Here is a 27422-nt window from a genome sequence, read left to right as displayed (position 1 = left end):
CCAACTTGTAGAATTTTGTGAATGTGTGGACAGAAGACCAGGTTGCCGCCTTGCAAACTTGAGCCATAGAGATCTGGTGGTGTGCTGCCCAGGAGGCGCCCATGGCTCTAGTAGAATGAGCCTTTAATGATACTGGAGGAGGCAACCCTTTCAAGCCGTAGGCCTGAGTGATTAATTGCTTGATCCACCTAGAAATGGTGGACTTTGCAGCTGCCTGCCCCTTCTTGGGCCCATCCGGTAGAATAAACAGCACATCTGTTTTTCGGATCTTCTCTGTAGCTTTAAGATAGGCCTTCATGGCCCTGACAATATCCAAGGTATGCAGCAACCCTTCCTTTCTGGAAGTAGGTTTAGGGAAGAAGGATGGTAATACCAAATCCTGGTTCAAATGAAAACTGGATATGACCTTCGGTAGGAAGGAAGGATGAGGGCGGAGAACGACCTTGTCCTTATGAAATATAAGATATGGTTCCTTACAGGATAAGGCTGCCAGTTCCGAAACTCTTCTTGCGGAAACTATGGCAACCAAAAATACCAACTTCCTTGTCAGTAGAACCAAAGGAACTTCAGCCAACGGCTCAAACGGTTGTTTCTGTAAACTTGACAGGACAAGATTTAAATCCCACGGACAAAGCGGGGATTTAACTGGAGGTTTAATACGTAAGACCCCTTGAAGGAAGGTCTTAACCAGCGAGTGGGTGGCCAGCGGCCGCTGAAACCACACTGACAGAGCAGAAATCTGTCCTTTGATTGTGCTTAATGCCAATCCTTTATCCACTCCTAGCTGGAGAAAACTTAAAACTCTATCAATGGTGAATTTGCGAGGAAGCCATCGCTTGGACTCACACCAGCCTACATAGGCCTTCCAGACCCTGTGATAAATCACCCTAGAGACCGGTTTCCTGGCTCTGATTAGGGTAGAGATTACCTTCTGAGACAGACCTCTACCCCTGAGAATCAAGGATTCAGCTTCCAGGCCGTCAAATTTAGATGCCGTAAGGCAGGGTGGAGGATCGGACCTTGCGATGGCAGGTCTGGCCTTAGAGGCAGAGTCCAAGGGTTTCCCACTACCATCCTTAGGATTAGTGAGTACCATGCCCTTCTGGGCCATGCTGGAGCTACCAGGATGACTGGTATGCGCTCCACCCTGATCCTGCGCAGCAGGCGGGGTAGTAACTGGAGCGGGGGAAACGCATAAAGAAGTTTGAACTGATGCCAAGGGCAAACCAGAGCATCGGTTCCGCAGGCCATCAGATCCCTTGACCGGGACATGAACCTGTCTAGCTTCTTGTTGAGTCTCGATGCCATGATATCCACGTCCGGCACTCCCCATCTTTGGCAGAGTGCTTGAAAGACCTGTGGATGCAGAGACCATTCCCCCGGCCATAGAGTCTGGCGGCTTAAGAAGTCCGCCTGAAAGTTGTCCACTCCGGGAATGTATATTGCCGATATGCAGGGCACATGAGCCTCTGCCCATAGGAGAATCAAGCTCACTTCTCTCTGAGCGGCCTGACTCCTGGTTCCCCCTTGGTGATTTATGTATGCCACTGCCGTGGCATTGTCTGATTGAATTCTCACCGGGAACCCCTGCAATTTCGACGTCCAAGCCCTGAGGGCTAGTCGAACAGCTCTGAGCTCCAAGATGTTGATGGGTAACAGCTTCTCTGGCTTTGCCCAAATACCTTGGCGAGTGGAACCCTCCACAATTGCTCCCCAGCCCGTCAGGCTGGCGTCTGTGGTCACTATCTTCCAAGCCACTGGGCTGAAAGACCTTCCCTTCAGTAGGTTCTGAGGGTCTAACCACCAACACAGACTTTGCCGGATTCTTGATGAGAGTGGCAACGGGATATCCAAGGCCTGTGGCCTTCTGCTCCATGCTGACAGGATGGCTGCCTGCAGGATGCGAGTGTGGCTCTGGGCGTATGGCACCGCCTCGAAGGTAGCCACCATCTTGCCTAGTAGTCTCATACATAGGCGAATAGTCGGTTCTTTCTTGCTTAGAACCAGTAGGATTAACACCTTGATGGCTTCGACCTTCCTCAGAGGTAGGAACACTCTTTGTTGTTCTGTGTCTAATCTCATGCCGAGATATTCCAATTGCCTTGTGGGCTGGAATGCTGACTTTTCCCGGTTTAGGACCCAGCCGAACCTCTCGAGGTATTGGACCGTGAGGGCCACTGCTCGCTCCAAGCCGGGAGACGAGTGGTCTATGACTAGGAGGTCGTCCAGGTATGCTAGGATCGTGATCCCTTGAATCCTTAGCTTGGCTAGGATTGGAGCTAGAACCTTCGTGAACACGCGGGGGGCCGTAGCCAACCCGAAGGGAAGCGCCATGAATTGGAAATGACGCGAAGCCACCATAAAGCGTAGATATCTTTGATGTGGCTGATAAATTGGAACATGAAGGTAGGCATCCTTTATGTCTATGGACGCCATGAAGTCGTCCTTTTGGAGTGTGGCAGCTGCTGACCGCACGGATTCCATCCGAAATGAGCGGACTTTTAAGTATGCATTTACCATCTTTAGGTCCAAAATTGGCCTGACATCTCCATTGGGCTTTGGGATGATGAATAGGTTGGAGTAGAAACCCAGTCCCTGTTCCAGGACTGGTACCTCTACTATTACTTCCTGGGAAAGTAGATGATCTAGAGCCGATCTTAATGCGGCTCCTTTCTCCAGATCGTTTGGAATCCTCGACTCCTGGAAATGAGGAGGAGGAAACCTTAGGAACTCTAGCTTGTAGCCTGTGGCCACGGAAGACCGTACCCACTCGTCGGGAATGCTGGCTTCCCAAATCTCCGAAAAGAGTCGCAGCCTTCCCCCCACCTTCGTGGGTGGGGGCGCCCCTTCATAAGGTAGACTTGGGGGCTGGTTTTGCTGGTTTGCGAAACCACTGCCTCTTGCCTCTAACAGCCTGTCTTTGTGATCTGCTGTTGAAGCCGAAGTTTGTTCCTGCAGGGGGCCGTCGATACTGCTTGGCATTAGAGGGCCCCTGTCCAGGGGAGGACTGTCGTTTAAACGCAGGCCCCTGAACCTTCTTCTTAGTTGGCAAGAGAGTACTCTTGCCGTTTGAAATGGTCTGAATGTATTTATCTAGGTCTTCTCCGAAGAGCCGACCTCCATGGAAGGGGAACCCTACCAGGAGCTTCTTGCATGGGGGCTCAGCCTCCCAGCTTTTTAACCATAAGAGTCTTCTCATATGGATAAGGGATAACGATAAACGTGACGCTTGCTGGATAGAATCCTTGATAGCGTCTACCGTAAAACAAATGGCCTTAGGGACATCCGAAAATTCTTCTGCCTGCTCGGCAGGAATAAGTTCAAGCATTTGCTTAAATTGATCCGATAAAGCTTGAGCGACTCCAATCGCAGCCACGGCTGGCTGTACTACTGCCCCTGCAGCAGTGAAGGAGTTTTTAAGTAGTGCTTCCAAGCGTTTATCAACTGGATCCTTGAAAACCTGTATGTTTTCTACAGGGCATGTTAACGATTTGTTAACACATGAGATGGCTGCGTCTACTGCAGGAGAAGCCCATCTCTTGGAAAACTTTTCTTCCATAGGATACAAGACAGAAAATTTCTTAGGTGGTAAGAAAACCTTGTCTGGTTTGTTCCAATCTTGGAACAAGACTCCCTCCAATAGAGGATGGATCGGAAACACCGCCCTGCTTTGAGGCGCCCTCAGTGAGCCCAAAGCTGAAACCGTCGATACCTGGAGATCTGGTATAGGCAGGTTGAATGCCTTATGGACCAAGTCCGTCAAGTCTTGAATCCACCAGCTCTCCCTCAGGGAGACTGCCCCAGACTCCTCTGTATCCGGATCATCGATCCCTGAACCTACTTGGTCCTTGTCCAAGAGGTCGTCCAATTCCCCAGAGGAAAGGACCTCCTCTTCCGAGGGTCCGCGCACGGGTGACGGAGATCTATTCCGCTTACTACCCCGCATAGCTGCGGCTATCATCTTTCCCATGCTTTTCTGCATCTCATTTAAAGAGGTAAGTAACACCTCCTCTGTGACCATCTTAGGATTGGGTTGACTCGCGTCAGCTCCAGCCCCCGATCCCGATGGCCCAACGGCTCCCAGTGGGGAAAGCAGCGGCATAGCTCTATCCGAGACCTCAGACCCTGTGGGGGAATCCCCACCTTTTGTACCCTCTGATTTGTTCTTTGATGCCATGGTACAATACCGAGGTACACCTGCTACTTATTGGTACCTGGGACTTATAAATAGTTAAATGCCCAAACACCTGTTTGGGGAATAAAAAATGTTTCCTCTTCCCCAGATGACACTTTTTTTTTTTTTTTTTTTTTTTTTAAAAGAAAAAAACTTCTTTTCCTTTTTTTTTTTTTTTTTTTTTTTTTTTTTTTCAATCTAGGCAAGAAAAAACATTCTATCCCCCTGAGTAGTATTGCCAAAGAAAAGACTATGAGATGGAAAAGAAAAAACAGCCTATTCCTAGGCTAAACCACAATCTTCTGAAGACTGTAGTATTCTTTCTGGCCACTGTGTCCTCAGCGCCCCGTGCTTCACTCCAGTCCTTCCTCCCTCAAACCATAGTATTGAATGAGCTGTGGTATCCAAGGAAGGGCCGCCCCTTCCTTAAATCACTGACCCGCCCTTCCCCCCCAGCTAAAACGGCGCCAAATGCGCCTATAAACACGTGCACGCGCGCCGCGCGCGTGCCCGCCGACGGGGGGGGTGTATGGAGGAAGGGCCTCTCTGTTCCTGCAGCCGCAGGCCTGGAACACACGAGGAGGACAGCGTTCTACCTGCCTTGCAGGCATGAGGAAGAGGACTGGATAGAGCATCGCCTGGAGGCTTGCAGGTAAGCATAGCTCTCTGACACACACATACATTGTACACAAAAGGCCCCACTCACAGCTTTTCCAATACTACCAGGGAGGTCACTTTTTTAAGGGGAATAACAACATATAGAGCCATCCTATCTTCATGATATGTGACTGGTTTGCCAGATGCAAATGCATAACTTTTAGGCATGTCCCCTGTGACCTCCCAGAAAAAACTTGCTAAGAGCCAAGTTCCGCAAGTTTTCCCCTTACTTACCTGCTCCATGCCGCAGGACTTTGCAAAGCAAGAGGCCCAATCTTCCCCCATCTCCGTGGGGATGTCTAGACCTTCAGGCCCTGGGAACCTTCTTCTTCCATGAAGGATCCACTGTCCTGGGCCCATACAGCACCCTGGCAAACAGAAAACATTAGGCGCCCAAAGGTTTTCTAAGTTCTGGGCCCAGGGTCCAGCTCTCTTAAAAAGAAAGCATTATGGGCTATACCCCAAGGGTTTGGGGTCCGGTTACTGACCACTTTAGCGCTCAGGCTTTTTTGGACAGAACCGGTAGCTCACCTAATCCCAAGGATGCGGAGGCAAGCTAAACCATGACTAACACCTAAGACACTGGCGTAAAAACTGAGGTACTCCTCCTATGGGAGGGGGTTATATAGGGAGGGGCATTTCCTGTTTGAAGATTGCCAGTGTCTACACCTGAAGGTACTCCATATAACCCATATAGTAATGAATGCCGCTCTGTGTCCCGTGATGTAACGATAAAGAAATATGTCCCTCCTGCTGCAACAACCCTAATGGAATCACACCTAAATAAGTGTTTGTGGCCTCAGAGTGGGTGAAGATATACTAGGTGGCAGACCCAGCCACGCATAATGCCAGTGTCCAACCACCTGAAGGTAGCAATGTAACCCATAGACTGGCTCCTAACTTTATTTCTGACTCCTAGATATAAAATGTGTCAAGCCCAGCCAGTTTTTTTTTTTATAACTACTTGCCTACAGGGGAATTTTACCCCCTTCGTACCCAGGCCAATTTTCAGCTTTGAGCCCTGTCACAATTTGAATGACAATTGGCAGTCATGCAACACTGTACCCAAAAATCTCCCCCCCCCCCCCCCCCCCCCCAACACAAATCGATATTGTATTGTGGTATTTAAACACTTCAGCCCCAGACCATTTGGCTGCCAAATGACCAGGCCACTTTTTGCAATTTGGCACTGCGTTGCTTTAACTGACAATTGCACAGTAGTGCGACGTGGCTCCCAAACAACATTTTGGAACCATTCACATTTATACAGCAATCAGTGCTAGAAGTGTGACTGGCAGTGAAGGGGTTAACCTGACTAGGGGGGCTAGGAAGCGGTTAAGTGTGTCTTAGGGAGTGATTCTGTTAGGGGGCAGGGCCTACTGTGACAAGTCACTGATCGCTGCTCCCAGTGCAGAGCAGACAGTGTTGTGTCACTAGGCAGAACAAGGAGATGCCTTGTTTACACAGGTCTCTCCCTATCCTGCAGCTCTTTGACCCGATCGCAGGACAGCGGTGGACGGAGGTCGCGGCAAGGGCCCGCACGGCACGAAATTCAAAGTGACGTATATATACACACACACACACGTCACTTTGCATAGCCGTGCCATCCTGTCGGCGTATATCCTCGTGACACGTTGTCAAGCAGTTAATTACCAATGGGTTTATTTTTTGCTAAACAAGAAAAAAAAAAAAAAAACAAAAAAAAAAAAACATAACAAAAAAAACCACAAAAAGCATGGGTGAGGTTATGCAGGGACGTCAATAGACACCCTACTGGAACTGGAGGGCCGCACTGTAGCAGTCTTTCAGCTATACTGCGGTCAGCAAGTGGGAGGTGGATGTGGATAGCAGACAAAAGCCCAGGCACCAGGAAGCAATTTCTGGAGACCTGGGATTTGTTGAACCCTGGTCTAAAAATACTTACTACACGCTACAGTACTCTAGGACAGGGGTTCTGAAACTGCTAGCTTGAGGGCCAGGATGCCCTTCGATGTGGCCCTCCATTTTTCCTAGGCTTGCAGGGGCAACACAATATTTTGCACACTCCCAGCCTCTCGGGAACCCGACATGGAGACACTGCCTATGACGATATGCACAGGCATAGGGAAGGACAGCACACAGAAGACATGCTTCCGCTCTTCATCCAATAAAGTGGAGAGAACATAACCCAGAAGATCACGCCGCTGCTCCGCCAACACAAGACCAGCCGCTGCTCCGCCAACACAAGACCAGCCGCTGCTCCGCCAACACAAGACCAGCCGCTGCTCCGCCAAGGGAAGTGCCAAGAGCACAGCACACCTTCCTTTGGCTCCTCCAAAGGAAGGTCTGAGTAGAGCACATGGAAGGGTGGCAGAGGCTTGGCCTTCTAAGGGAAGTGACCTCACAGAAGATCAGCCACTGCTCCTCCAAGGGAAGCCACTCTCACAGAAAACCCACCTCTGCTGCTCCTCCACCAAAGGAAGTCACAGAAAGACAGCAGACAAGACCCACATCTGCTCCTTTGCCAAAAGGAATTCTTCTGTCAAGAATTTTCCTTAGAAGAGGAGCAGAGGCATGTCTGTTGTCTTCAGAAGCTGCTTGTGCATGCATGTCAGCACAGGCAATATCCTCAACTGTCCCAGTAGTTCTTACTAGTTTTTGTACTACAAAGGTTACGTTTTTGATGGAATCGGGTGCAAGTACCCTCAGTCTGATTTTATTGCCCTTTGTGTCCCTACAGTGAAATTTGTCATGACAGGAGGTGATGGGAAATTTACATTCTTAGTGCTGGTGACAACCAATTTCTTCTGGGTCCTAGATTCATTTAGCCCTGCAGTCAAGCCTTTCATAAATACTCAAACCTGACTATTCAAAAATCCAAGAACAAAGGGGTAATCCCAGGCACTGGTGCCACGTTTTTGCAGAGAAAAAGAGCAGAATATTGCTGAACTACAGCCTTACCCACTTGTGTGTCATGGCAACTTCAAGCAAAAACTTAACTGCTGTTAATGTTTAGCCTCCAGCACCTCACCACTAGGAGTTATATACCTGCCAGTGAATAGGCACGATAATTACAGAGTTACACAACAAACTAGCTCACAGGGGATTACCAAAGCCTAAAATTAGACAGCAGTGATCCCTAATACACGCCTAGATAATACAACTCCATTCCCAGCATGAGACATTTTAGGGGTATTGCCTACCATATTAGACAACCAGCATAACTGCAATCCAGAGCGAGACCACCTCCAAACTACCAAAATTTAAACAGAATGCACACGTTCCGATCACATAAGTGTATAATGGCAACTAAAGAAAGGAGATTGCCGTGGGAAGTTGGGTCCAGTTGCATAAGGCAAGGGTCGACAATATCCAGGCGCCAGGTCAATAAATTGTGACCTGGCGCCCGCCGGTAATTGAGGCCGCGGCTTTGCGGCCTGCGAAGCCGCGGCCTCAATTACCAGCCGCGATCGTGCGGTGGGGGCGCACAGAGGCACAGGATTGTGTCTCCGTGCGCCCCCACCTCGCGATCGCGGCGGGCCCGTGACGGCAGGTAATTTAATCCACGGCTTTGCAGCCTTGTGAGGTCCCAAGCTCTTCCTTCTGTCAGCTGGCGCCATTGGGTGGTGGCCGTTGGCATTACAAGTTAAACAGCAATTCTATAATGTAATTTTTCACTATTTTCACTGCCATCTCTGTCCCTCTAATGCCTCGTTTCCACTGAGCGGATCGGTTTGGGTCGTTTAGAATGGAACGGGTTAGAATGGTCCGGTCTATTCTGCTGAGCATTTCCACTGCAAATCGGACCATCCGGGACCATGCAAGGTTTAGAAAAGAAGCCTAGCACGTCCACCAATCAGTGAGATGTATTTGTAGGTCCGCCCTAAAGGAACCATTCAATTTTCTATGGCCCCACATCTGAAGCAGGACCCGGAATGGTGCGGTACGGTTCGCTTTTATGGCACCCTTTCATAATGGAAACACCCAAAATAGCGTACCGTACCATCCGCTCAGTGGAAACGAGGCATAATTAGAACCCCCAAACATATATATTTTTTTATTCTAACACCCTAGAGAAAAAACTGCGATCATTGCAATACTCTGTCACGCCGTATTTGCGCAGCGGTCTTACAAGCACACTTTTTTGGGAAAAAAATATATTTTTTTTTATTAAAAAAGTTAACAGTAAAGTTATCCCAATTTTTATTTAATATTGTGAAAGATAATGTTACGCCGAGTAAATTGATACCCAACATGTCACGCTTCAAAATTGCGTCCGCTCGTGGAATGCCGACAAACTTTTACCCTTTAAAATCTCTATAGACGACGTTTACATTTTTTTTTACAGGTTGCATGTTTTGAGTTACAGAGGAGGTCTAGGGCTAGAATTATTGCTCTCACTCTAACGATAGCGGCGATACCTCACATGTGTGGTTTGAATACCGTTTACATATGCGGGCGCTACTCACGTACGCGTTGGCTTCTGCGCGCGAGCTCGTCGGAACGGGGCACGTTTTTAACTTTTTTAGCTGGCTCCTAGATTCCAAGCAAATTTGTCAAACCCCTGGCATAAGGGCTAAGAGGTCTGAACATCTGTTAAAGCTCACTAGATGGCAGTTAGGGCAACAGTCTAACACTAGTCCTTTGCATTGGTAGAGACCGCATTGACCAACTCCAAGGCAGTGGTTAAGTGACGAAAGGGAAGCCAAAAACTGAACATTTTATAGGTGTTGTGGTGATCCTTTTTTACCACTTTTATTACCGTCACAAAAATCTTGTATTAGGGGGCTGCCTAAAAAGTCAGATAATCGCAAAGTCTGAGCAAAATCTTAACCTGTTCATTCAAGTCGGATGGAAGTAGGACCGATGGTGCAGGGCAAAGTAGGATGACAGTTGTACAACAGTCGTGTCATGCCTGTGTGAACATGGCCTTAAAGTGGAGGTTCACCCTCAAAAAAATTCTGACATCACATGGAGTCGAGCCATCCTACAGACAGAATGCCGGTGTTTTTTTTCTCTCAGCACATACCTCGTTATCACGATTTTCACCCCCCGGCAATCCCGCGGGACTGGGCGTTCCCAAGCACTGCCTGAGATTGACAGGCTTCCAAACGGCGCATACTGCGCGTCACAGGTTGCTGAAAAAACCCGAACGTCGGTGCGGCTCTATGCGGTGCCTGCGCACCGACGTTCTGTCGGCAACCTGTGACGCGCAGTATGCGCCGTTCGGAAGCCTGTCACAGGCAGTGCTTGGGAACGCCCAGTCCAGCGGGATTGCCGGGGGGTGAAAATCGTGATAACGAGGTATGTGCTGAGAAAAAAAAAAACACTGGCATTCTGTCTGTAGGATGGCTCGACTCGATGTGATGTCAGAATTTTTTTTGAGGGTTAACCTCCACTTTAAGGGAGTGCTCCTAATAGCAGCTTGTTACCTGTATACAAGGCCTGTCCACAGAAGCAATCAGATTCCAATCTCTCCACAATGGCCACAACCAAAGAGCCGGCCAAGGATGTCAGGGACAATGTGGTAGACCTACACAAGATTGAAAGGGGCTACAAGACCATCGCCAAGCAGCTTGGTAAGAGGGCGACAGTTGGTGCAATTATTTGCACATAGAAGAAACACAACAACAATCTCTCAAAGTCTTGGGCTCCATGCAAAATCTCACCTCGTGGAGTTTCAATGATCATGAGAAGAACGAGGAATCAGACCAGAACTACACGGAAGAATCTTGTCAATGATCAAGGCAGCTGGCACCATAGTCACCAAGAAAACAAATCGGCAACACTATGCCGTGAAGGACTGAAATCCTGCAGCTCAAGAAAGCACATGTACGGGCCCGTCTGAAGTTTGCTAAAGAACATCAGACGAGACCAAAAATTTAGCTCTTTGGCATCAACTCAACTTGTGTTTGGAGAAGGAATGCTGCCTATGACCCCCAAGAACATCCCCTTCGTCAAATGTGGAGGTGAAAACATGATTTGGGGTGTGTTTTTCTGCTAATGGACATGCCAACTTCACTACAAAAGGGACGATGGATGGGGCCATGTATTAAAATGGGGGAAAACTATGTGCATACCAAACGGGGAAAAGGAAAGTAATTAAACCTAAAATCAGTAGCAGCCACCTAAAAAAAAATTCACACAAACAAAACTGCACGATTAATCCCGAAGAGAATTGCGATCCCAATTCTCCCCGGAATGACCCGCGATTCTTGTGTTACCGCCGGTTCCACGTAACCAGCGTGAAACGCAAATGGCGCCGATATCGGAACCAACGTCAGCAGCCTGCGCCACTTGATGGATGCCTAGGCTTCTCTCACATTTCTGTACAACTGTAGTGTGTATCCATGCGCCACCCAATGGTTGATGGCGGTACTGCTTCTGATGTATAAAAAAAAAAAAAAAAAAAAAAAAAGACCAGTGATATGTCTATAATGTTAAAGACCATATAACTCCTATGAAAAAAGCAGAATCAACGTTTGATTCTGCTTTTTTCATAGGAGTTATATGGTCTTTAACATTATAGACATATCACCGGTCTCTTTTTTATATATTTATATTTTCAGATAAATCAGATTTGGGGGGGGGGGGGGGGTTCTGGCATTCAGTTTGAGAATCGTGATCTTTATAGTCTAAGCTAAAGAATCATGATTATCATTTTGACCAGAATCGTGCAGCTCTACACATAAACAAATAATGAATATAGGAGGTACCATCAAATCTTGGGCGAGAACCCCCTTCCCTCAGCCAGGACATTGAAAATGGGTCCGTGGATGGGTATTCCAGCATGAAAGTTACACAAAACAAAGGAGTGGCTCAAGAAGATGCACATTAAGATCCTGGAGCGGCCTAACCAGTCTCCAGACCCAAATCCCATATAAAAAAAAAAAAAAAAAAAAAAGTGGCGAGTTGAAGGTACGAGTGGCCAAACATCAGCCTTGAATCATTAAAGCGGGGGTTCACCCAAAAATACATTTTTAACATTACATTCAGCCGAGTTGCCCTAATGACAATCAGCTGTTTTTTTTTTTCTGTACATACGGACTTTCACTGCCGTTTCCGGGTAGGTCTTCTGCGGGACCGGGCGTTCCTATCCGATTGACAGGCTTCCGACCTTCGCAGTCACGAGTTGCTGAAAGAAGCCGAACGTCGGTGCGGCTGTATACGGCGCCTGCGCACCGACGTTCGGCTACTTTCGGTGACGCGTAGTATGCGACGGTCGGAAGCCTGTCAGATAGGAACGCCCAGTCCCTAAGAAGACATACCCGGAAACGGCAGTGAAAGTCGGGATGTACAGGGAAAAAAACAGCCGATTGTTATTAGGACAACTCGGCTGAATGTAATGTTAAAAATAGATTTTTTGGGTGAACCTCCACTTTAATGACTTGGAGAAGGAGGAGTGTGACAAAATCCCTCCTGAGATGCAAACCTGGTGGGCGAAGTACAAGAAACGTCTGACCTCCGATTGCCAACAAGGGTTTTGCCACAAAGTACCAAATCATGTTTTGTGAAGGGGGTCATACTTATTTCACACATTAAAATACAAATTTTTAACTTTCAGACGCATTTTCCTGTTGTCCGTCTGTTAAAATAAACCTACCATTAACCACTTAACGCCCGCCGCACGCCTATTTACGTCCACAGAATGGCACGTACAGGCAGATGGGCGTATATATACGTCCTTGCCTTCTAGCGGGTGGGGGGTCCGATCAAGACCCCCCCCCCGCTGCGTGCAGCTTACCTCGGGGAGCGATCCGGGACGACGGCGTGGCTATTAGTTTAGCCGCCCCCTCGCGATCGCTCCCCGGAGCTGAAGAACAGGGAGAGCCGTATGTAAACACGGCTTCCCCGTGCTTCACTGTGGCGGCGCATCGATCGAGTGATCCCTTTTATAGGGAGACTCGATCGATGACGTCAGACCTACAGCCACACCCCCCTACAGTTGTAAACACACACTAGGTGAACCCTAACTCCTACAGCGCCCCCTGTGGTTAACTCCCAAACTGCAACTGTCATTTTCACAATAAACAATGCAATTTAAATGCATTTTTTGCTGTGAAAATGACAATGGTCCCAAAAATGTGTCAAAATTGTCCGAAGTGTCCGCCATAATGTCGCAGTCACGAAAAAAAATTGCTGATCGCCGCCAATAGTAGTAAAAAATAAAAATGCAATAAAACTATCCCCTATTTTGTAAACGCTATAAATTTTGCGCAAACCAATCGATACACTTATTGCGATTTTTTTTGACCAAAAATAGGTAGAAGAATACGTATCGGCCTAAACTGAGGAATTTTTTTTTTATATATATATATATATATATATATATATATATATATATATATATATATATATATATATATATATATATATATATATATATTTTTGGGGGATATTTATTATAGCAAAAAGTAAAATATATTGATTTTTTTTCAAAATTGTCGCTCTATTTTTGTTTATAGCGCAAAAAATAAAAACCGCAGAGGTGATCAAATACCACCAAAAGACAGCTCTATTTGTGGGGAAAAAAGGACCCAATTTTGTTTGGGAGCCACGTCGCACGACCGCGCAATTGTCTGTTAAAGCGACGCAGTGCCGAATCGCAAAACCTGGCCTGGGCATTTAGCTGCCTAAAGGTCCGGGTCTTAAGTGGTTAATTATAGCCTGATCATTGGTCCGTGGGCAAACGTACAAAATCAGCAGGGGGATCAAATACTTTTCCTCACTGTATGTGTGAACAAGCCCTTAATGTTCATTGCATTAAAGTCGTTTTAAAGTCAAAACGTTTTTACCTCAAAGCATTTAGCAAAAAATAAATAAAAAAATGCTTCACTACCGGTCTGCAGGATTTGCAGATAACAGACACCAAGGAATCTTTAAAGTGTTTGTCAAGGTCAGAAATTCTCTATAGTTCCATCTGGTATAGAACACTAAACTCCCCAGTGGATGTCATTTAAGAAAAAAATATGCGGTATAATAGCTTACTTCACAGCGCCGCTCAGCTGACTGCCCACCGGTCTCCTATCCTGATCCGATAGCTGCGGGGGGAGGTGCTGGTAAGCCCCCCGCTGACATCAGCCGAGATGAGGAGACCAGCAGGCAGTCACGTGAGTGCCGAACAGCACTCTGAGGCAAGCCATTATACTGCATATTTTTTTTTAAATGGACATCTACTATATAATAGATGGAACTACGGAAGAAAAAAAACAAACAAACACACTTTAGAGCAGATGGGGAGGATCTGTGAGATGACAAGCAGGGAGGGGAGACACAGACAGTGCAGGGCTTATGGAGGTACGTACGCCAACAGTGTCAGGGCTCGGCAGCCCCAATTATCCTGGTCAGCGTACAGAGGGCAGAAACTGGCAGGATCACCCAGGGATTTCAGGTTTTACAGGGGGCCAAATTACACAGCACAAGCACTGAGCTGTACAACATGCTTTAAACGGTTCACAACCAGCTCCTGTAGATACAAGGCGGCAGAACGGGACGGCTGGGCAAAAGTCACCAAACAGGGAAAAGGAAAGTAATTAAACCTAAAATCAGTAGCAGCCACCTAAAAAAAAAAAAAATGTTCACACATAAATAAAACTGCACGATTAATCGCGAAAAGAATTGCGATCTCGATTCTCACTTTGAAATTCCCGCCGTGCGAGCGGGTGCCCCTACCGCAAGCTATGACCATGCCCACGGGACCCGCGGACTCGATGTCCACCAGTGTCCTGCAGAACGGGCAGAGGCAAGTGTAAACATACATCTCCCCGTTCTGCCTAGCAACACCGTCACCGATTGTCTGTTCCCGATCACAGGGAACAGACAATCAGTGATGTGTCTGTCACATGTAGCCACGCCCACCCCAACAGTAAGAATCACTCCCTAGGTTACACTTAACCCCTTTAACTGCCAGTGTAATTTTCACAGTAATCAGTGCATATTTATAGCACTGATCGCTGAAAAAATGACAATGATCCCAAAAATTTGTCAAAAAGTGTCCCCCATAATGTCGCAGTCACGATATATTAAAAAAAAAAAAAAATGAAAACAAACAAAAAAAAAGCTGATCATTACTAGTTAAAAAAAAAAAAAAAAAAAAAAAAGTATGCCATAAAACTATCCCCTATTTTGTAGACGCTATAACTTTTGCGCAAACCAAACCTTTTGCGATTTTTTTACCAAAAATATGTTGAAGAAATATGCATCAGCCTAAACTGAGGGAAAAAAAAGTTAATATTTTTGGGGGATATTATAGCAAAAAATATTTTTTTTCAAAATTGTCGCTCTATTTTTGTTTATAGCACAAAAAATAAAAATCGGGAGAGGTGATCAAATACCACCAAAAGAAATCTGTATTTGTTGGAAAAAAAGGACATCAATTTGTTTGGGAGCCACGTCGCACGACCGCGCAATTGTCAGTTAAAGCGACAGTGCCGAATCGCAAAAAATGCTCTGGTCTTTGACCAGCAATACGGTCCGGGCGACCAGCTCACATTTACGGATCAGAATGGCACCCCTGCACGAAACCCCATAGGGGTTTTATTTTAATAGCCAACAGAGGGTGCGAGCGCCCGCTGCACAGCGTAAAACACAAATCCCTGTGCCGTCAGGAAAGGAGACATGCCGTTTGTACCTAGCAAGTAGGAACAGCGATATGTTCCTACTTGCTCTCCTACTCCGTCCTATCCCTATACAGTTAGAACACACTGAGGTAACACACATTTGACCCGTTGATCGCCCTAGTGTTAACCCCTTCAATGTCTGACATTTCCACAGTAATCAGTGCATTTTTAGGCTGCATTCACACCTGAGCGTAGCGTTTTGGCGTGATTTTGCAGCGTTTTTTACCGCGATTTTGGACAGGTCTAGGGTCACAAATGTTGTAAAACAGAAAAACGCCCAAGCCCAACGCCGCTTCGAGCGACAAAAAAGGGTCCAGAACTTGTTTGAGTTTCAGGCGTTTTGGAGTGGAGATGTGAACCATCTCCATTGAGAATAATGTATTTTTTTCCCCCCCCTCGAGCGTTTTGGAGCTTCATGCTTCAGGCGACAAAACGCTCAGGTATAAATGAAGCCTTATAGCACCGATTGCTGTGCAAGTGTCAATGGTGCCAAAAGTGTCCAATACTGCAAAAAAAAAAAAACGCAGATCAATGTAATTACTAGAAAAATAATGCCATAAATCTTTCCCATAGTTTGTAGACACCATAACACCCAAAAGAAAGCTCTATTTGTGGGGGAAATAAAAGGACGCAAAGTTTGGTTGGGTACAAAATTGCATGACCACGCAATTACAGTTAAAGCAGCGCAGTGCCAAATTGTAAAAAGTGCTTTGGTCAGGAAGGGGGTAAAACCTTCCTTAGGTGGTTAAAATCTGACCCTTCAGAAAGTATCAGGTTTCTAGCTCCCTGCAAAAAAAAAGGGGACCTTCCAATAACACAGACAACCTTTCTCCCCCCATTCACAACCCCATCCAAAACCGTCACACACACAGGAATTCAGCACTGTCTTTACTTGGGCTGGTACTTTAGGTCCATGCCCGCCATGCTGACCGCGGAAAGCCAGCTGTGACTGCAGCTTCACAGCCAGTTCCCCACTATGTGCATTTTTCCCCCCTCTCATACAGAGCCATGCCGATCAGTGACACGGGCGGAGCACCGCTCTCTGCCACATTTTTTCCAATTGTGACAGCTAGAGGGGAGGGAGAAGAACCCTGTTAGTTGCCACAGCGGGGATCGGGGAGGCGGTCCGTTCATAACATGTTACACCTTGAATATAGACGCAACATGTTACCCAACAATATTTCATCACAGTTGGGTCAATTTTGGTGAAAGGTCCAAGGGCCCATTTAGATTTTGTGGGGAGTTTCCACATTAAAACCAGTGTTGTGGGCTGAATGGACTGCCTTATTGCATCTTAGGCCCATTGCTTGGTTACCAAGTGACACTTGTATTTAGGACCCCATGTGTTCAGGGTCAATGCTGGATTGCAGAAGACCTGCTGTCTGGGGCTCCATCCCATAAACACATAGGGGTCAATTCACCAAAATACTGTACGACTTAAAAGCGCATATCGATCTCAAAGTAGCTAGATCACTAACAAAACGTTATTTAACAAATGCGTTAAAAGAGGTTGCAAACCCTCGTGGGTTTTAACCTCAATGAATTGTATTTATTGTAGCGCACCAGCCCCATAGAGCCCCTTTATACTTACCTGAGCCCGATCGTTACTGCGCCAGGGACAAGCACACCCGCTCCAGCAGGTGAATTGGGTCCTGATTGAAAAGATGGATAGCAACGCAGCTATTGGCTCCCGTTACTATCAAATCCAATGATGAGGGGCCAAGTCCTGCTGTCTGTCAATGGATGCAGCAGCAGGAAACGGAAGCGTGCCTGCACGAATGCCCCAAGGGAGAGCACTTCTCCGATGGGGCACTCAAGAAGAGGAGGAGCAAGGAGCACTGCTGAGGGACCCCAAAAGGGAAGGATCGGGGCTACTCTGTAAAACTGAGATCCGTTTAGGTCCGCTGAACAGGATTGATGACAGGTCTGTCTCCACTCACTGTGCAGAGACGGACCCGTCAGTCCTGTTCTCTATGGGGAGATCGGACGAAAACAGGGTCTTCGTGCATCTGGATTTCACGGACAGAATCGAATGTCTGGACATGTCAACGCAGACATCTGCCGCTCCATAGAGGTGCATGGAGCGTCTGATCAGGTTCCACCTGAAAAGCAGACAGGCAGATCTGAAAGCCTGCGTGAAAGGAGCCTTAATGTTTACGATTTTCTATATTTAGCGCTTAAATTTAGTGTTATTTTTATGTTTTTGCAATGTTTTAGGAGGAAAATCGTTTTGTTAGGCCTCGTGCACACTGAGGTTTTAAAAATGCCAGTAGAGCAAGCTGTAGAATTTGTTATGCAATGATTTTTGCAGTAGCGTTTTTCAGCTTTTTTTTTTAAAAAACACAACTACAACTTTGCAAAAGCTTATTTATGAATCAAAAACACAATTTAAGCTTTTTTCAGAGTTGGAGCATTTTTACAGTTGAAAAACGCACCAGTCCATTTCTTTTACCCAGACACAAAACACTGTTAAAAGCATGTGTGCATGGACAAATTAGGAAAACATGCTGGGGAGTTTACCGGCTGCATATAAAACAAACCAAAAAAACAAACAAACAAAAAAAAAAAAACGCAAAAACCCAACACAGCAGCTGTAAAAAGGTTCCATGTGCATGCGGCCCAAGGCTCTGTGCGATTTGGGAACCACTGGCTCACTGCGAAGCGCTGCGAGTGTCAATAAAGTTAGACACCCCCAAATCTATTAGCGGAACGCAGTGTGAACTGTGGAATCAGATCACACGAGTCTGAACACTAATGTGATTCGATTCCAGTGTGCGCCAAAAAAAAGGGCCCTGCACCATGTTGGCGATTTCAGCCATACAAACTGTACGGCTGAATTTGCATTGCATAGACATCGCTTGTGATGTGCACAGTAATGCTGGGCGAACTGAATGCAACGTCTGCACACAGTGTAAGCCTATCCCAAGACTCCTTTCACACTGGGGCAGTTTGCAGGCGCTTTTGTGCCAAAAATAGCACCTGCAAACCAACCTGAAACAGCGGCTGCTTCTCCACCTGTTTCTCCAGTGTGAAAGCCAGAGGGCTTTCACACTAAAGCGGTGCGCTGGCTGGAAAAAAAAAATCCTGCTAGACGCATCTTTGAAGTTGTGTGTATACCGCCCCTAGCATTGGGACACCGCTGCTTTCCCGCCGTCACAGCGCCTCTGTAGAGGCGCTTTTCAGTGGTTTAACCCTTTCAGACACTAATGGGGGTAAAAACCACCCCGCTAGCGGCCGAAGAGCGCCACAAAATTAGCGGAAATAGCGCCACTTAACCGACACCGCACCTCCCACCCCAGTGTGGGGCCTTTATGCAGGCACACAAATAATGAGAAAGCGAAAACATTGTGCGACTTCATTCAAGATTGATGCAACTGGTAAAATATTACAATGCATTTTTATTCCAGAGCTCAGGGTAGAACATTTCCACATGGATAAATTGTATACTTTTAACTTGCTGCTCAGTACAGGGTTCCCCTCATTTTCTGCTAAAATACCGTAGCCTACACCAGATACAGAAAGTGGGTTTAGCGAATTGACTGAAATGCAATCATTTAGTAAACAAACCGCTAAATACCTTTTCTCAGCCAGTATATAGCAGCCTTGTGACTTCTATCAGTTCTGGTTAAAGGGGTGTTCCAGTCATTTTTAATGTTTATTAAAAGTCAGCAGCTACAAAAAAAAAAGTGTAGCTGCTGGCTTTTAATAAACATACACTCACCTGCTCCACGTTCCAGCGATGTGCCGGCCAGGGCTTCGCTCCTCTCCCCCCCCCCCCCCTCTCTGGCTGGTGACTTCATTCTAAGTGTGGGCACCCGACCGTGACAGCTTTCGGCTTCATGGCTGGGCACCCACTGTGCATGCGCGAGCGGTGCTGCGCCATACGATTGGACAGGCGATCACCTGGGACCTGTCACGTGTCCCTGGCGATCGCCTACAAGGATGGACTGCCAAAAGGCGATATGACGCATCGCCTTAGCAGCCCCTCGGCGGAAGGGGGAAGTGGGACAGGAAGTCCCACTCCTCCTGAAGCCCCCCACTCCCCCCCCCCCCCCAAAGAAAAATTACATGCCAAATGTGGCATGTAAGGGGGCGAGGAGTGGATTAAACGGAAGTTCCACTTTTGGGAAACCGAAAAAAAATGTTTAAACATTAGATTGATGCTCATTTTGTCAAGGGGAATCTGGTGGGGTTTTTTTTAAATCGAAGCTGTACTTACCGTTTTAGAGAGCGATCTTCTCCGCCGCTTCCGGGTATGGTCTTCGGGACTGGGCGTTCCTATTTGATTGACAGGCTTCCGACGGTCGCATACATCGCGTCACGAGTAGCCGAAAGCCGGTGCAGCTCTTATACGGCGCCTGCGCACCGACGCTCGGCTACTTTCGAAAATCGTGTATGCGACCATCGGAAGCCTGTCAATCAAATAGGAAGGCCCAGTCCCGAAGACCATACCCGGAAGCGGCGGAGATCGCTTTTTTTAAAAAAAAACACCCGATTCCCCTTGACAAAACGAGCCTCAATCAATGTTAAAAATTTAACTTTTTGGGTGAACCTCCACTTTAAGCTTGTAGGAGGAGTTTTCATACAGCACTGAGCAGTCTATCAGGATACAGGACCCCTGACCCTCTGTCCGGACAGTGCCGATTGGCCCTGTGCTGATCACATGCACTCTTCCAAGGAATAAAACTAGCAATACACACCAAACTGAGCATGTGCAGCCCGACTCCAAAAGCTCGGTCTTATCTGGACATGTTCCTGAGTTAGTGGATGAAGGAGGAACTGTGCATAAAGGATCAACCAGCTTTTTTACACAATACAGATTAACCCCCCATTAGGTTCCACAGGGAGCATAAAAATCATGCTTTAAATACATATACAGGCTGTTTTACTGTTGTGTGTTTAGTAACATGTTAAACATTTTTCAATTTGCCTCACATTCCATATTTTACTTTGATGAATTGACCATTATCACACGCGAGAACGTGACCTTTAGGTGAAAAGGGAAAAGTCCCTGAAAGACACACATCTCTACAAAACCCCATAAGGTGGCGTACGCCAGCCTCAGCCTGGGCACCAAAGCAGGCCACGCCTCCATATTCCACAGCTTGGTCATGGCATTGCCATGAACTGGGACTAGTGCGGTCCTTGTCTTTACGCCACACCTGTAAATTCCGTTTGGGCCACGTGACATTCATATCGCATGAGGAGATCCTTTAGGCTGCATTCACACCTGAGCGTTTATCGCCTAAAGCGAGACGCTCAAAAACGCTAGAGGGGGAAAAAAAAAATACATTATACATATATTCCTATGGAGATGGTTCACATCTCCACTTCAATATGCCTGATGCCGAACGCCTGAAGCTCAAACAAGTTCGACCCTTTTTGTCGCGCGTATCGGTCATTTTGGAGCATTTTCCATTTCCCATAGAAAGTAATGGAAACGCTCGATTCAAGCGACTAACGCTACAACGAGCGTTTCCGTTCCTTTAATCAATAGAACATTTCACCCAGGCAGAAGATTAAAAAAAAAATCTACCAACATAGCAACAAGTGATGAAAAGATGATCATTTTTTCCTATTGGCTAAAATAAAAAACGTTGAAGTACAAAAACGTCGGACGACGCTGTATGCAAACGCGTGAAAAAGCGCGACAAAACGCCGGAAAATACGACCGAGGGCTTTGGTGGTGAATGCTGGCTTATAGTAAATTGACCCCAGAGGGCCCTAAAACGAGTGTACGACTCTGCACACCATTCAGCGCCCCAGCCTGGCAGACTTTGAAAGGCAGCAGGGCTGGACGCTGCATGCGTCTCCTGGGTGCCAAGCCGCTAGACGGCCCGTGTGGAAGAGGCAGACTCGCAACATTTTCATCGTGCTGCCGCATTGATCTGGATGTGGCTTGCAAAAAAAAATAGATAACACTGAAGTCAGTTGAGCATTATTGCACATTTTAGCAGAACGTGCAAATGTACATCCAGCTTAAAGTGCCGTTACATTTCAATTTTAAACGATGATATCAGCGCTTGCCATGTGTGCGGCGTTCATCTTCAGCCTGTGGTTGCCGCCGTACATTAGACCTCTCATCACTCAGGGTGTGCGCTTCAATAACCAGGATGTTCAAGGAAGCGCAATGTGACCTGGAGTTGGGGTGGGACACTGCGAAACGTTAGGTGTCATGCCCCCCCCCCCCCACAGAGGGATTGGCGAGTTATTAGGTTGATGACTGTGAGTGGCCAAAACTGACCCAAAGTCCCTTTCCCAGGGCGAAGGTCCACCAAATATTTTATTCATGGACCCCGAAAGGCACCATGAAGGCCGATACACCTAAAATGTAGCATGTCAAATGTTTTTTAGTGCAACCGGGACATGAACTGCAGCTACTAAAAAAAAACGCATTCTCTCTACAGCAAAGGGTGCAACAACCACATCTAATGTGAACATGGCATTAGCGAGTTATCTGCAGCTAATCTATTCCTTACTTTTATTCAGCCAGGTAGATGTGAATTAATGTCAAAAGCAACCCAATTCCAGCCAATTGGTTATTCCTTTTTAATTTAGGACCGATAAAGCGTTTTCCTGTGATCGCCAAACTAACAAAAAAAAAAAAAAAAAAAAAAAAAAAGACACACACACACACACGAGCAGTTTCCAACTTCTGGCAATACTGCCGGTGATCTGCCGATATGGTTTCCGGCTAACGAAGAAAGTTCCTTTAAGGACTGCGCAGGGGGCAATCCTTAACAGAAATCACCGAAACTCTTGGCCGGCATCCAGGGCGATGTGGATTTTGAGGAAAGTGGCCAGTCGGCCTCGCTCGAGGACAGCTCGCTCGGCCTCCTGGCTCTTTTTTTTTTTAACATCCTCCAATCCACGGGGATATTAAAGAATGAGCCTGGATGCCGGCCGAGGTTCGAGATTTCCGTCGGCAAGTTTGCCGCCTGCGCAGTCCTTAATGGAACTTTCTAGTTAGGGGAACCTTACCGACAAGTCACTGGGTTTAGACCCCTTTCACACTGAAGAATTTTTACAGCGTTTTTTAGCGCTATTAAAAGGCTCTCCATGCATCTCAATAGACCCTTTCACACTGAGTTCGCAGCAGTATCTTTGGAGCAGCTTTTGGGCGCTGAAAGAAGACGCTCCAAAAACGCCCCTCTAGTGAAATGAATGCGCTGTAAAAAACACCTTGCCCTTTCCACACTGAGCACTGCGAGAAACGCCCTAAAACGTTAGGGTCTTAGCGGGGCTTTACCAGCCGTTTTTCGGGCGCTGGCAGTGTGAAAGGGCTCTTGAAAGCACTCGGCTTTCATAGGCAGATGAGAGCTTCTTTCATGCGCTTTACAGCCTTTTTTGTATGCCAAAGTGCCTGAAAAACACTCTAGCACACGAAAACGCCCCAGTGTGAAAGGGGCCTTAGGGACATTTTAGGACTGTGCTTACTGGCTGTTTGGCGTTTGTTTGGACGGCGGATGTCCTACCGACCATAAGCAGACGCACTGTGGGCAGAACAGGTCAAGGGCAGCCTGTTGCGACGCTGTGTACGAACGCCAAGGGCAGCGATGGACACCACCCAAGTACGCAAGCCCTTAAAATGTAGGTTTAGATTTGTGTCTGACGGCATTGGGAAGAGAATCTCACTTCCTGTCCTTTAGCGATGTTCATATATGAAACAGGGGCATGGTTGTCAGAGGAGTCTCAGTTCCCGACACCATGATGTCCATACATGAAACTGGGGGCACGGTTGTCAAGACAGGAGTCTCACTTCCTGTTTCATGTATGGGCATCATGCCGACAGGGGCATGGTTGTCAGACTGAGGAGTGTCACTTCCTGTCAGCATGATGCCCATACATGAAATGGGGGGGGGGGGGGGGGGGGGGGACGGTTGTCACGACAGGAGGAGAGTCTCACTTCCTGTCACCACAATGTCAATACAATTTATTATTTTTTTAAATATATGGTGTCATGGCTATTACCAGACAGAATAGTTTCTCCTTCTTACCAAGATGCCCCATACATGAAACTGAATGCAGGAGGCAACGTTTGAGAACACCCAAGCACACAGGCTCTTGAAATGTTTTGGTCTGTGACCCCATTGGGTAACATTTCTCACTTCCTGTCACCATGTCTATATATGAAATAGGAGCAACAGAAAAGTCACATCACCAAGATACCTGTACATGGGGTCACAACTAAAAAACACAAAACCTCCTGCGCTCTATGGTTTCGCCAAACCGGGTACAGCAGTGTAGTCCAACGGCAAAAATCAGAAGTCTTGCAGCCCTCCACAGAACAAAAGGGTGTTCATATGGCTAAAACGAAAACAGAAAAGAAAGGAGGGCGCACCGACCTTGTGCATTACCACTTAAAATGTATTAAAACAGAATAAAAAGCAATGGTCCCTACTCACAAACAATCATAAGTAAGCGCTTTACAGACAACTGACTGGACCTCGCGGCAACCTGCCAGTGGAACTTCAGGACAGTTGAACGGCTGATGCGTTTCTGGGGCGCACCCCCCTTCTTCAAAGCCTGGATAGTCCGTGATCACGGACTATCCAGGCTTTGAAGAAGGGGGTACGCCACAGAAATGCATCAGCCGTTCAGATGTCTGAAGTTCCACTGGCAGGTGCTGCATGGGGTCACAACTGTCAGACAGTCTCATGACCCCAACCATGAAATGTGGCCACAATTGTTACCCAACAGAGGAGTATCTCTCACTTCTGGTCACAGAGATACCCAGATATGAAATGGTGATATTGTTGTCACCAAACAAGATTTACAGACTTGAAACTAAAGATGTGTGCGTCCCCACTGAGGACATTTCCCGTCACTTCCTGCCCTGTGAAGAGGGGAGGGGCCAATCTCCCCACTGGGGACGTAGACGGCTACAAACCCGATAGAGGATGTGACACTTCCCGGCTCCGTCCTAAAAAAATCAGGATAGCAACAGCGAGAGTCTGAATTTAGGAGAACGGATGACTCCAGAACAATGGAGGCATTCTACAATGAGATGTCCGATCAGATAATGACATGAGCACCTTGTGTGAGAGAGGCAGAGCTGCTCCAGGTAGGTACACTGACCCAGCCACCCCCCCCCCCTGCACACCTCCAGTGTGGTGGAGTCCAGTTGGCACACCTGTGTCGTGATCAGAAGAAGTCTGGATGGTGACACAAACTCCAAGATAAAAAAGTGTATCTTCAATGAAACTGCATTGGAAAAAATAAATAAATTTAAAAAAGACACACAAGGGGGAAAAAATAATATTAAAAAAAAAAAGTTTAAGTGATGAAGTTGGCATGACACGCATGATCATAACCAGGTCAAAGCAAAACGCGCGAACCCCCCACACGCTTTGAAGCCCTTTTATTGAAAGTTAAAGTAAAGTTAATCTCAGTGTTTTAGAGCCGCCATCTGGACTTTTCTTCTGATCAGGAGCTCACTGTATTGATCACGATCACAGATTCCTGGTGGGGGGGGGGGGAAATGATCATTAATTAATAGCCTTCCCCATAGAGGAGCGTGGACACCGACCCTTCCATTCCCTCATCCATTGACCAGACCAGGTCCTGAAACCCACATTTGTGGTCAGTTTGTTGTGACAACCAGGGCCATCTTCAGAACCCGGGCCATCTCAGACCAAATCCTGTGTTCAACGGAAAAAATTCTAAGCCAACCCTGGGGGCCACCTTATCAGGGGCCGGGCCCTCAGCTTCGGGGCCAGATCCAACAATGGCGACATTTTCATGAGGCGCCAGGGCCACCTTGGTGATCCCCCGGGGACCCGGATCCCCCAGGTCGGAGGGGGGGGCTGGGGGAGACAGCTTTGTGACCCTGGATCCCCAGGGGCCCCCCCCCCCCCCACCTTCTTGGCAACTGCAGATCCCAGCTTCAGGGGCCCCCCCACCTTCTTGGCAACCCAGACCCCCAGGCTCTGGGGGGCCCTGCCTTCTTTGTGACTCCAAACCCCCAGCACCGGGGAGGGGCCCCACCTTCTTGATGACCCCAGTTCCCCCACCTTCTTGATGACCCCACCTTCTTGATGACCCCAGATCCCCCAGCTCCAGGGAGGGGCCCCACCTTCTTGATGACCCCAGATCCCCCACCTTCTTGATGACCCTAGCTCTGGGGAGGGGCCCCACCTTCTTGATGACCCCAAATCCCCCACCTTCTTGATGACCCTAGCTCCGGGGAGGGGCCCCACTTTCTTGATGACCCCAGATCTCCCACCTTCTTGATGACCCTAGCTCCGGGGAGGGGCCCCACATCCCCCACCTTCTTGATGACCCCAGATCCCCCACCTTCTTGATGACTCCAGCTCCGGGGAGGGGCCCCACCTTCTTGATGACCCCAGATCCCCCACCTTCTTGATGACTCCAGCTCCGGGGAGGGGCCCCACCTTCTTGAGGACCACAGCTCCACCTTCTTGGTGACCCCAAACCCCCCCAGCTCCAGGGGGGCGCCTTCTTGGTGACCACAGATCTGGGGGGGGACCTTCCCAAGGGGCAGATCCTGAGCTGTAGGGGCACCTTCCTGTTAGCCCCCCAGCTTTGGGGCCATTTCTAGGATCACTTATCACCTCCCCCTGGTGGTAGATATGAGTGTAGTCCTCCCAGTACAGGGGAGTGAGGAGAAGTCCTCTAACCTGGAACATTTCTCTAACAAGGACATTCCATTCCAGGGACACCAGTCCCAGCACAGGGACCTCTCCTGGGCCCACAATACATTATATAAATAAAGTCGCCGACCCCCCTCCCTCCCCACCCCCCCGCCGCCATATTGGCTCAGCCCCCTCCCTCAGGTACTCACTGCCCAGCTTGATGGCGCTGAAGCCGGCAGGCACAGAGGCGGCTCCTCCCGCGGCTCCTCCGGGGGGCCCCTTGGCAGCTCCACCCTGGGCCGGGTCACCGAAGGCCTCGGGCCGGGCCCGGTTGGCGCCGCTCATACTGAGGAGCGAGGAAAGCAGACGCTGAATGGTGCCGCCGCCGCCACACACACACACACACACACACACTCCCGGGCCGCGCAGCTTCCTGGGAACCCGAGTCCTCTCCTCCGCTCCGCCAATCAGCGCTGGACCACCTCCTGACTACAATTCCCAGCCTGCCCCACGGCACGACACAGGAACAGGGCCCAGGGTATTGTGGGCGACCGAGTGCGCGAACTACCAGAGAGGTGACGCCGAGAGACTACATTTCCCAGAGCGCAACGGGACAGGAGGGCGACGACAGAGTGCGCCCTCTGCTGTCAGGAGAGTTTAACACCACTAGGTAAAGGGCGATTTATTATCCCCATTCAAAGTCATAGGATTGAGAGGGACAGGAATAATAATAATAATAATAATAATAATAATAATAATAACAACAACAACAACAACAATAATAATCTTCCCACATCAGATAAACTGGAGCAATATATATATATATATATATATATATATATATATATATATATATATATATATATATATATATATATATATATATATATATGTATATATATATATATATATATATATTTAAAATGTTTATTTATTTTGTAGAAAACCTTTAATTTGTCTTAAATGTTTAGCTTATTTACATGTATTTTTTTGCAGCAGCAAATGTTTATTTTATCCCGATTTTTATTTTAAGGTCTCTTAATTATTTAAGACAAATTCATTGACACACATGGAGTAGTTACTCCATGTGTCTCAATGAAAACAATATATAAATATAATATATAAATATTGTTTTCATTGAGACACATGGAGTAACTACTCGATGTGTCTCAATGAATTTGTCTTAAATAATTAAGACACCTTAAAATAAAAAATTGGGATAAAAAAAACATTTGCTGCAAAAAAATATACATGTAAATAAGCTAAACATTTAAGACAAATAATTTAAAGGTTTTATACACTATCTATCCATCCATCTATCATGATAACAGTACACATGCCTAATATCTTATTACTATAGATTTAATAATTTTTATTGGATTTAAGGTTTTATTTTAA

At 47.3% G+C, this 27422-nt stretch overlaps 1 protein-coding gene across 3 annotated transcripts in view; it reads right to left on the bottom strand.

The window, feature by feature from the left end:
* Window positions 1–27422, bottom strand: part of GSK3A (glycogen synthase kinase 3 alpha) — a 60462-nt gene that overhangs the window by 20297 nt on the left and 12743 nt on the right. For 2 of the 3 annotated variants that reach the window (XM_040327309.1, XM_040327310.1), the window contains exon 1: window positions 26234–26464. The exons of the other annotated variant lie outside the window; for it this stretch is intronic. In XM_040327309.1, the coding sequence (XP_040183243.1) occupies window positions 26234–26369 (136 nt within the window). In that variant the 5' untranslated portion in view covers window positions 26370–26464. Of the gene's footprint in view, window positions 1–26233; window positions 26465–27422 lie in introns of those variants that run through there. 3 annotated transcript variants of the gene reach the window in all.

Source organism: Rana temporaria, chromosome 10, assembly GCF_905171775.1.
Source record: "Rana temporaria chromosome 10, aRanTem1.1, whole genome shotgun sequence".
In the NCBI taxonomy this organism is placed as follows: domain Eukaryota; kingdom Metazoa; phylum Chordata; class Amphibia; order Anura; family Ranidae; genus Rana; species Rana temporaria.
The sequence above is the reverse complement of the archived record's forward strand: the minus strand, read 5'-3'. Positions and strand labels throughout refer to the sequence as shown.